At 45.7% G+C, this 12,030-nt stretch overlaps 1 protein-coding gene across 1 annotated transcript in view; it reads left to right on the forward strand.

The window, feature by feature from the left end:
- LOC308296776 (cartilage acidic protein 1-like) overlaps positions 1–12,030 on the forward strand; it is a gene marked incomplete at both ends in the record, with an annotated part of 104,331 nt that overhangs the window by 9,055 nt on the left and 83,246 nt on the right. The window contains one exon of the mRNA XM_080740102.1: positions 5,802–5,872. Within this exon, the coding sequence (XP_080596228.1) occupies positions 5,802–5,872 (71 nt within the window). The remainder of the gene's footprint in view (positions 1–5,801; positions 5,873–12,030) is intronic.

A 12,030-nucleotide genomic window follows, 5' to 3' on the forward strand; every position in this document is an offset into this window, starting at 1 on the left:
AGGTATTGAATTTAACATAATTTTATAGCTTTTGATTGATTGATCACAGTATGTCTAGAGTCATGTCGTCAACATGCATCTGTCCCATTTAGCGCCACCATCAGGAAAAAAAATTCAAACACATTTTTGGACACTGCTCCTACAGATTTTGCCCTAAAATCACGCAAAACGGCACACAGTATGTCTGCAGTCATGTTCATCAACATGGATCTGTCTCATTTAGAGCCACCATCAGGCCGATTTTTACATGCGACCTGACGGACGCTTATCTCCCGATTAGGGAGTCTGCATACAGAGGCTACATACATAGGGAAATAACTACACACTAAGTCAAACGTGGGAAGCGGTTTGCACCGCTCCAAAAAGAATAATACTGTGGCAGTGGAATGCAGCCTCTGTTTGACTTACTACCCTACAAACTGCTGTGATTTAAAACAACATGATAACCAGAGCTAAGGATACAACATCAATCACGTATAAATAGCGGGGGCAACACGTTGTCCACGGGACGCAGCGGGATGGGACTGTCTGGTGCACATGGTGTCAGGGTAGAGCGTCCGTCCCACGCTGAGTGAACCAACACAGAGATCACTGCATCCCAGTGGTGGGAAAAAAGTACTTAAAGTAAACGTATACTGCAGTGTAGAGCAAGGGTCTTCAACAAGGGGTCCGGGACCCCTATAGGGGGTCCTCAGAGTTACTACAGGCGGGCCTCCAAATCTTTGTGTGATAGAAAGAAAACAATGAAAATCTTCTTTTTAGACAGATTCTTAACCAGAACTTTAGCCAACAATAGCAGATCTACAAGCTCACAACGCCTTGTGCTGCGAGGCGTTGTGAGCTTGTAGATCGGCTATTTTCGGCAAAGAGGTTTGGTGTAGAGGTCGAGAAGTATTGACGGTTCAAGTGGTTAAATATCTGAAAACACAAATTGACATGAATCCAAAATACACTGATGATTGTGCTGTCAAACAATGAAACTATATGGAATCTATGAACAGGTTGTGGGGGTCCCTGCTTCATCTCTCTCTCTCAACTAAGGGGTCCTTGGCCTGAAAACATTGAAGACCCCTGGTGTAAAGTGTTTTTGGAGAAATCCTCAAATGGCAGATTTCTCAAAAAATCTTCTCCTTTGAAATGCATTGGCAGAATCTGCTTATCATCTATCTAGGTCGTCCTCAGACGAGCCCTCCATCGTTGTTTCCAGTCATCTCGGTTCTCCATACATCTGGCCAGCTCATTGGTGTTCTGTGTCCCTACGTCTTCCTTGAGTACGTCCACGTATGTTTTTGTGGGACGTCCTCGCGACCGGTGCCCATGTGTTGGCTCCCACAGTACCAATTTGCTGGCTGGAAGCTCCTGGTGTCTTTGGCAGTGTCCTGCTAGTCTCATTCTTCTGGTGGCAATTTTCTCGCTTACCCTTGGTATACCCTCATACAGGTTCTCGTTGGTAACATGTGCACTCCTGTTGATGTTGAGTACTGCACGCAACATTCTAGTGTAGCACCCATTTAGAGACTTCTGCAGGGTTGGCTTCAGGGTCCAGCATTCACTGCCATATAGGAGAACAGACTCCACTGTTGCGAAGAAGAAGCTGAGTTTGATTTGGCGGGGGAGGTTGGAGTTCCATACACTGTTCATGCCGTTCAGGGCCCTCCAAGCGAGTGCCTTCCTTACTTTAAGGTCTTTCTCAGTTGAGTCGACCCATGCGCCCAGGTACTTGAAGTCCTTGACTTCCTTCAACACAGCTCCTTCTGTTGTTGTCAGAGGTGAGTGATCAGGTAGGTTATAGGTGATAACCTCAGTTTTCTTAGCATTTAGCCTGAGACCAACTTTGGCACACTCTATCTCCACCCTGTTCAGGAGTTCTTGTGCTTGTTCCATGCTGTCGGAGAGCAGGCTGATGTCGTCCGCATAGTCCAGGTCTGTCAGAACTACTGCGGGATGCCGCCTTGACCTCCTTGGTGTTAGTGTGAAGCCAAGCTCTTGTTCTCGTCCACCTATGGCTTTCCTGAGCGCATAATCTAGAACTATGATGAAGAGGTAGGGGGCTAGGGTGTCTCCTTGCATTACACCAGCTCGGATGTCAAACACCTCACTGCTGCCATCCGGGGTCACCACTCTGGCCCTTGTTCTTGCGTACATGGTCTCGATAGCCCGGAGAATGTTGGGAGGGACATTGTAGGCCTCAAGGATCTTCACCATCTTGCTTCTGTGGATAGAATCAAAAGCCTTTTTGAAGTCAATGAAGCACAGTACAGCTGCTAGGTTGTCCTTTTTCACCTCCTCTATTAATCTCCTTAATGCCAGGATCTGTGCTACGGTTGTTCTCTCCTCTCGAAAACCATTTTGGTTCTCTCTCAGGTGAGGGTCGATGGCATGCCGTATCCTGTTCAGTATCATTCGGTTGAAGACCTTAGCAGTGATACATGTCAGGCTGATGCCTCTGTAGTTGTCTGGCTTTGAGAGGTCCCCAGCTTTAGGCACCGGGATGATGTTAGACAGAGACCATATTTCAGGTTGCTTGTTGTGCTGTAGAGCATTGTTGCAAAAGTCTAGGATGAGGTTGTCTAGGTCGCAGCTGGCAAGCATACTTTGGTGTGACTACTGTACTCTTACAAGAAAATGTCTGGAATTCAAAATGTATAAAATATACTTAAAGTACAAATTAAATGACTCATTGTGCAGATTGTGCAATTTCACGAGTTTTAATATGTATAGATTGTATTAAAACAATCTTTTGAAAATAGCAGATCTACAAGCTCAAGCTACCCAGCTTGTAGATCGGCTATTTTCAAATGGCCCGATGCATGTTTTGTAATAATGATCCAAATCTACAACGTATAGTAACACAAGTTTTTAAATAAAATGTAGTGGACTAAAAGTATAAATATTTTCCTCTGAGATGTACAGAAAATCAGTGGTGGAAAAAGTACTCATACCGGTATGTTTTACTTGAGTAAATGTATCAATACTGCAATGTAGAAATACTCCATTACAAGTAAAAGTTCATAATCCAAAATGCACTTGAGTAAAAGTATGAAAGTATTGGCATCAAAATGTACTTAGATTACCAAAAGTAAAAGTGCAAAATGTTTGAAAATAGCGAGAAACCTATGTCAAGGACCCCCAAGATGATATGTATTTGGCCACGGACCCCCATCTCAAAATATTTAGTTCCAGGGACCCCCCCAGAAGCAAAATTTGAGTTAGAAATGTTCGCTTAAAAAATACATTATATTCAAAGATTTTCACACATTTTCACAACTTTTAAAAAATAGCAGATCTACAAGCTCGCAGCGCGGCACGCGGTGCCGCGCTGTGAGCTTGTATATCTGCTATTTTTCAATAGCTAAAGTATAATATAATTAGGGCCCCTCCACCTTGGGCCCTAGTAACTCAGTCCCACTTTCCTACCCCTTGTGACGCCCCTGAGTCTGCATCTCATCTCGTCGCAGCTGCCCCCTCATGTAATATTCAAATCACACACCCCGTTAGGAGACGCCCACCGCTCTGCCCCGCCGCTCTGCCATTGGCCACGTGCTCTCCTAAAATATTCACGGCGCCGCGCGCTGATTGGCCACGAGCCTTTACACAACAACGATTTCATAAAGCAGCAGAATCTTTTGGGGAAGAAGTTGTGTAAAAGGGACTTAAACAAGAAGAAGTGCCAAACCCCAAGAGATCTGACACTAGGCTGTTACAATACAATACACGCACTTTACGCGCATTACGCACGAACCTTTCCCAGTCTACCTCTGCCGCTGCTGCCTTCTCTGGACCGCTGGAAGGATTTAGTGCGAATGTGGAGGATCTTATTGCCAGTGAGTAGGCTACTCTATACTATACAACTGTGGTTGTCAGCCTTTTTCATGTCAAGGACCATTATTTATTTTTGGCATTTGAGCCGCGCGGACCACCATTTGAGATGGCTCTCTCAGACTCCAAACTTCGAATGTGTTCGTTGGATAAAGATAATTGTCCACAATTCCATGCTGTATTGATGTTGGTACCGTTGGAGAGATAACAGGCAAATGTTGATCTAAAGAACAATTCTTCTACATTCTCTAATTGTGTAGACTTCGGGTGAATTAAGTCATTCCGATGTTTAACAATAATTGAACTCTTGACTTGAGAGCGTAACATGAAACCAAATGGACACGGCCGTACGGGTCCATTTGGTTTCATTTTACGCTCTCGAGAGTTAAAGATCTGTAAGGGTTCATTTGGTTACCAACTCCCCTCAGGGACCACTGGTGGTCCGCGGACCACTACGGTGCGTGTCTTTGATGCTGCGCTCTCCGTGGTCCTGATATGGGACATTTGTTGGGACAGTAGACTGCGCGGCGTGCGCGCTGCAGGGCGCCCACAGAAACTTTTTTTGTGCGTGTGGGTGTGTGTGTGCGCGTGCGTGTATGCCCGTCTATTTCATACTCATCGTGCACGACCCGAATACATTTGCAAGCGTATTACCATAGTTTTGGAATTGGATCGGATTATAGTTGGTGTTTTTGGAGTCTAAAATAACTTGCATGTTGTCTGCTGGATTCCTGAACGAATATTTGCTGATGTCCATGGAAAAGAGAAAAGCTAAAAAACCTAAAAGCTATTGCAAAAAAAAAACAAACATTTTCTTTCTTTCTTTCTTTCTTTCTTTCTTTCTTTCTTTCTTGAAACCACTTTATTTCATTTGAATACATGGCCATTGTGGCTACTGTGTAATGTATTAGTTTATCTTGTGACATGGGTTGATTCATTCATGCACTTGATTTCTGCTATAATAGTATAATCTGGTAAAAACGTATAATGACCCAATGCAAACAAAAAGGTTAACACTTAACATATGAAATCATGGTGATTATTGGCTGTGTACCATTCTAGATTAATAATGCAAGGAAACCTTTCCCATGCATGTTCCACATTGAACATTGAACAAATAGTGTAAATCATACTTGTGATCAGACAGTGTTGTAATAATGAAGGATTTGAATCGTTGCATTGTCAGCCTGCTGATGTTCACTGCTGTGGCAAACGACTTGAATGGATGAACTCATGCATTATAGTGGGAATTGAACTGAATGCTATTAGGCTTTAGGAGTATAGATGGACTATATTGCTGAGTATAACTCAATGGGGCTGCAGTAATAGTTTACTGTAGTTGCGCACGCAACGCTCGTGCACGCGCGCGCGCGTGTGTGTGTGTGTGTGTGTGTGTGTGTGTGTGTGTGTGTGTGTGTGTGTGTGTGTGTGTGTGTGTATGTGTGTGTGTATGTGTGTGTGTATGTGTGTGTGTGTGTGTGTGTGTGTGTGTGTGTGTGTGTGTGTGTGTTTGTGTGTGTGTGTACACACTACTGTATCCTAGTACACGGCTGTGTCCAGTACACTTACAGTACATATACACAATAGATCACATGACTATGCCTACAGTATGCGACTGACTGTCTTATTGCAAAGCAAAAGTTAAACCAAACCGGTTTAACTTTCTACCGGCACTTCACTGTTCAATGACAAACACTACAATAACTGTGTACTCAGTGGTGACAAGTGTTTTACTGGGAAGTAGATGAGGCGATGTGTGTGTGTGTGTGTGTGTGTGTGTGTGTGTGTGTGTGTGTGTGTGTGTGTGTGTGTGTGTGTGTGTGTGTGTGTGTGTGTGTGTGTGTGTGTGTGTGTGTGTGTGTGTGTGTGTGTGTGTGTGTGTGTGTGCGCTGCAGTGAGGGCGTCCTTCACAGGGAAAAGGGTTCTGGAAAAAGCGTGTTGTGAAAGTGAAGAAGCTTTTCCTCTGGTTCTCTTTGTCGCAGTGAGTCTTATCTTGATCACAGAGTCGGGCGTTGAACGCTCCAGAAAGCACATGCTGATGTTGCACACTGTGGTAATAGCCTCTTTATGCCAGCATAAATAACCCAATCGAAAAAACATCTCTCGGCCTGAAAACAAACATTCATTCCCGGAACCGACGCTCCAATCTCCGGTGCTCTGCTGTTTTTCGGGAGCAGTTTTAGGAACAGGCTGATCTCCCCGTCCCGGCCGGGGAAAGTCAAATCAGCTTTAGGTGCAATTATAGTTATTGTTGTTGTCTTGTGATAACTTTTGTCTTTTACATTGCCAAGAAGAACATACATACTGTACATAGAGTATAGTGAAGACATATGACTTTAATGATTTCTTTTTGGATTTTGAGATCTTTTGGTTCAGGAAAAACTAGCGTCTTATAGCAGCTCATATTGCAGCTCAACACTGCAATGAATGGTTTTGATCAGCTAAGCTTTGGGGCGGCAGTGGCTCAGGGGTAGAGAAACCGGCATTAGATCACGGAGGGTTCCTGAAGGGTTCCCAGTTCGATCCCCAGGCTCCCCCAGAGTTAGTGTCGCAGAGTCCTTGAGCAAGACTCTGAACCCCCTAGTTGCTCCTGGTGAGCAGGTTGGTGCCTTGCATGGTTTCCTCCACCATCGGTGTATGAATGTGTGTGAATGAATGGGTGAATGTAATGAATGTGTGTGTGTGAATGGGTGAATGTAATGCACAATCTCTGTAAAGCGCCTTGGATAAAGGCGCTGTATAAATGCACCATTTACCATTTAATCTTTTCTCAGGTCAGTGCTCCAACAGATCTACCACTGACCTACTGTACGGGTGCTGTCCCGTCCTCGTTTTCCCCGTTTATCTTCCAGTGTGGCCTGGGTGGACACACGGTGTTCTGCGGTCACATTACTTATGGATTAGAGCTGCGCTCCCTATGTTTCACGTCCCACCTTGGATCAGAACTGGCGTCTCATGTAGGGGTGGGCGATATGGAAAAATACAATATCACGATATTTTCCCAAGCTGTATCACGATACACGATTTTATCACGATTCTTTTTCACGTTAGTTTTTATAGTTATTTTTCAAGTTACTTGACCAAAAACTAGACTCTGGGTTCCTTTTGGGAGGTCTAAATTGAACTTTACAAGTATGTGACTCTGACAGTATACAAATGAAACCAAATGGACACTTACGGGTCCATTTGGTTTCATTTGTATACTGTCAGAGTTAAGTGGAGACCTTGACATTTTTAAAGTTTGAGAACTACTGATTTAGACCAAAATGCAGGTTTAAATTGAATTTCGGCAATGAATCTCTGTATTAACGATTAAACAGGATTTCTTACAAGGCTCCCTCAATTGTATCACGATATATACGATACCTCTGAAAAGGCATATCGTGGAGACATTGTATCGTCTCAACGATAATTATCACCATATCGCCCACCCCTAGTCTCATGCATGGCATGGGAGAGGAGGTCTTCCATACGGAATCCCATGGCCAGGGGAGATATTATCATGTGCTTATGAGCTTCTGGCAGCTACTGCTTATCAACGAGCACCGCAGGGTGGTCGTACCTGACAGGCTGACACCAGGGTCTCAATAGCCCCTTTTCCACTGCAAGGTGGAACCACAACTTTCAGGAACCTGAACCTATTTTTTTTGGTTCTGGTTTTGTTTCCATTGCGTGCGGCCAGGTTTCCAGACGAGTTCCTGGAACCTTATTTAGGGTCCTGCTCCTGAGGTAGAACTAAACTTGAGTTCTGGGAACCTATGGGCGGGGCCAGCAGCGCTGTTGCTCGGACCCCGGTTAGTTCTGGTTATATGGAAACAGAACTTGGTCCGGAACTTCACAGGTTCTTGAAAGTTCTTGGTTCTGGAAAGTTCTAGTTCTGGTTGGCCCTACAGTGGAAATGGGGCTATAGTCTCAATGGAAGAGTGGGGAGGCCACCAAACCCTGCAGATATACTTGTGATTAACATTATTATATAGATTGGATAGAGAATACATCTGTATTCATTAAAACGAGTTCCGGATTGCACAGAATCACTAGAACAATAACTGTGTTATTGACGCTAGTCCTGTGATCGGGGGTGAGCGATGAGGGATTGAATGTAGGAGTCTCAGAAGTAATGTTGGAGAACCCAGACCGGTGCCTGTTGGGCAGAATAGTCACCATCCATCCATGTCCAGTTGTGCAATACCTGTTGTATCCGTCTGACTGGCTGGCTCTCTTTTATGCCCATATATGGTGTTCCGTGTCCAGGCCAGTCTGTGATGTCATCTCTAAAAATGGGCACTGTAGTGAGTCCAGTCAGTGATGTCAGTTGGGCATTGTTTGCAGATGGTGGATGGCGGACAGACATTTAGGAAATGAATAGTTTACATTTTATGGCAGTGAAAGCCCCTCTTCATCTCTAGTTTGATTTGGGTAAGGGTTAGCAGCTACAGCGGCTGACAGTGGGGGCGGCTGACAGTGGGGCGGCTTAGCTCAGGGGCGTTATTAGAGCACGAAGGGGTTCCCGAAAGGTTCCCAGTTCGAATCCGGGGCTCCCCCTGAGCTAATGTCGAAGGGTCCTTGGGCAAGACTCTGAACCCCTAATTGCTCCCGGTGAGTAGGTTGGTGCCTTGCATGGTTTCCTCCGCCACCGGTGTATGAATGTGTGCGTGAATGGGTGAATGTAATGCACAATCTCTGTAAAGCGCTTTGGTTAAAAAGCGCTATATAAATGCACCATTTACCATTTACCATTTATGGCAGTGAAAGCCCCTCTTCATCTCTAGTTGATTTGGGTAACAGCGGCTGACAGTAATAATATCATCTTGTTTTCCATTCATTATCGCGCGGCTCTTTGATTACGCTGTCCCTGTTGCACACGCCGCATAATGGGAAGGTCCCATCATGCAGCGTGGTGCAACAGGGACAGCGCATCAGGTCCGTCTTCACGACGGAGTAGAGGAGCACGTTCTGGGGGGGGGGTCGTTTTTTATTCTCTTTCTGACACACTTTTAACTTTTCTCATTTGGAGTTTCTTCCGCCACTTTCCTCCCCCCCTCCTCCACCCCCTGAGTGTTATTTATAGCTAGCGGCTCCTATCTAAGGAGTGTATTAGCAGTCTGTGTAAAACTGCCTCCAAGCTGCCTGGGACTGCGCTGAGCTCATTTGTCACCACATCCCTGTTCTAATGGGAAGAAATGGCCTCGTCTAACGCTTCTCAGTGTTGTTAAGTCATGTAGACCGGGAACGAACATTCCTACTTTAACCATTATTGTATGCTTTAACGGTTTGAAAAATAGCAGATCTACAAGCTCACAGAGCGCGGCACCGAGTGCCGCGCTGAGAGCTTGTAGATCTGCAATTTTTTTTTTAAATCGAGAAAATGTGTGACAGGATTCTATAAGTGTCTTCTAAATCCTTCAAAGGTTTTTTGAAAAAACCTATGTTTCTATGTCAGTGGTGCTCAAACTTTTTCATGTCAAGGACCCCCAAAATGATATGTCTTTGGCCAAGGACCCCCATCTCAAAATATTTAGTTCTAGGGTCCACGGACGCAAATATTTGAGTTACAAATGTTCGCTTTAAAAAAAACACATATATTCAAAGATTTGGCACACATTTTCACAACATTTCAAAAATAGCAGATCGTATACATATATCTGTATAAAATAATCCAGGCCTAAACGGTTTAATTAACCCTCCTTGCTAAGACACTAGGCGTCCCCCCCTCTCACTAAAAGGCTCTTCTGGGACCGTGGCGTTCGTTATCGCCCCCCAACTGCCGCCCCGCCCCCAGAGGAAAGGCAGGCGTTTTTTCTGCAGGCATAATTTCTGCAGGTGTCGGGGGAGAGGGGGTAGGGGGTGGGGAGGCGATCCACCGTGCGTTGCGTTCCCCCACTCCCCCGGCCGTTCGTTGGTCGAGAGTATTACTTCGTCGACAGCAATGCGGCTTTATCTCAAATTGAATTGTTGAGGGAGATGTTAAGGTGCCATACATCACCTGGACATGTGTGTGTGTGCGCGTGTGTGCGAGGAAGGGAAAGCCTAGTATATAGCGCCCGTTTGGAAGCGCGAGATGATGGGAATGGCTCAACGAACGGCATTACGGGCGGGAATGGGGGCGAAGGCGGGCACTATATGACGAAGATTGCCTTTATATAAATCCTTTCCACCTCGGCAAATCGAGTTGTCGGCTTGTAAAAAAAGCCATCCACAGTGTGTGTGTGTGTGTGTGTGTGTGTGTGTGTGTGTGTGAGTGTGTGAGTGTGGAAAAGTTTTGCGATTCCCTGTGCAACGCGTGACAATGCACTCAGCCAGGGAAAAAAGGTGACCTTTGTCATTCGCTTTCTTTTTCTCATTGTGTTGATGTCTCTCTTCTCTCAGTCCAGAACCCCCCCCCCCCCCCCCACAAACACACACACACACACGCACGCACGCACGCACGACAGCAGCACGCACGCACGCACGCACACACACACACACACACACACACACACACACACACACACACACACACACACACACACACACACACACACACACACACACACACACACACACACACACAAGATTCAAGATTCAATACTTTATTGCCATGTCAACAGAGTTGATTGGAATTTGTTTTAGTGCAGCTCTTTAAAACATACATAGAACATACATATAGACAGACAACACGGGTGGGAATGCATACAAAAGATACAAAAGTACAAAAATAGATTCAGTTCATAAATACAAAATCTATATAAATAAGAGAAATAAATAACAATTCATTAATCATGTGAAGCTGATAAAGTGCGTATAAAAGAAGGATCCGCGTTCAAGAGGGCGGATAGCTTCAGATAGGTAACAACAACACACACACACACACACACACACACACACACACACACACACACACACACACACACACACACACACCACACACACACACACACACAACACACACACACACACACACACACACACACACACACACACACACACACGCGGTGTGCCCTCTCTCTCCCCCTGACAAAGTCCGATCGATGGATCAATTCTCCTGTGTTCACCTTAATGTGAGTCGGAGGACTGTTCACTGCTCACTCAGAGACGCACACTTGGGCTCACATCTTCTCTCTCTCCTCTCTCTCTCTTCTCTCTCTCCCTTCTCCTCTCTCTCCCTCTCGCTCTCCCTCTCTCTCCTCTCTCCTCTCCTCTCACTCTCTCTCTCTCCCTCTCCCCTCTCTCTCTCTCTGTTCTCTCTCTCCTCTCTCTCTCTCTCTCTCTCTCTCTCTCTCTCCATCCTCTCCCTCCTCTCTCCCTCTCTCTCTCTCCCTCTCCTCTCTCATCTCCCTCTCTCCTCTCCCTCTCCCTCTCTCCTCTCTCTCTCATCTCTCTCTCTCTCTCTCTCCTCTCTCTCTCTCTCTCTCTCTCGCCACCATCCTCTCCTCTGTGGCCCTGACAGTGCGTCCTTCTTTAGAATTGGCTGTGGTCCAGTCCCAGGGCTGGGCTGGGCTGGGCTGGGCTGGGCTGGGATGGGATGGGATGGGATGCCCCGGGTGCTACTGTCCATCCATACAGGCGTGTAGAGGTGTTGTGTCCATCTGTACAGGCAGGCGTACAGACAGGGGCGTCACAAGGGGGGGAAAAGTGGGACTGAGTTACCGGGGCCCCAAGGTGGAAGGGCTTTAATTGCTTTATACTTTAGCTATTGAAAAATAGCAGATATACAAGCTCGTAGATTGTGGCTTGTAGATCTGCTATTTTTGAAAAGGCGTGAAAATTGTGTGCAAATCTTATAGCCTATATGTATTTTGGGGTTCCGTGGCCAAATACATATCATTTTGGGGGTCCTTCACATGAAAAAGTATATCTGCTATTTTTTTCAATAGTTCAATAGTTAGAGCACAAAATAATGCGTTCCCAGTCTAAACGAGTTAAACCCCCTCCTCCCCCTATGAAGAACATTCTTGGGGGCCCCGCAGTGAATCCTTGTACCCAGGGCCCATCATTTGGTGTGACACCCCTGCGTATAGAGGTGATGCTGTCCTTCCATCCATACAGGCGTATACAGTAGTAGAGGCCCCAGCATCACTGATGACCATGAATGTTCGTGTTTGTGCTTTAACTATTGAAAAATAGCAGATATACAAGCTCACAGCGCGGCACCGAGTGCCGCGCTGCGAGCTTGTAGATCTGCTATTTTTGAGTTTGTGCAAGTCTTTGAATATTTCAGTTCCTTCGAAGGTT

Source organism: Nannobrachium achirus, assembly GCF_963921795.1.
Source record: "Nannobrachium achirus genome assembly, chromosome: 13".
In the NCBI taxonomy this organism is placed as follows: Eukaryota; Metazoa; Chordata; class Actinopteri; order Myctophiformes; family Myctophidae; genus Nannobrachium; species Nannobrachium achirus.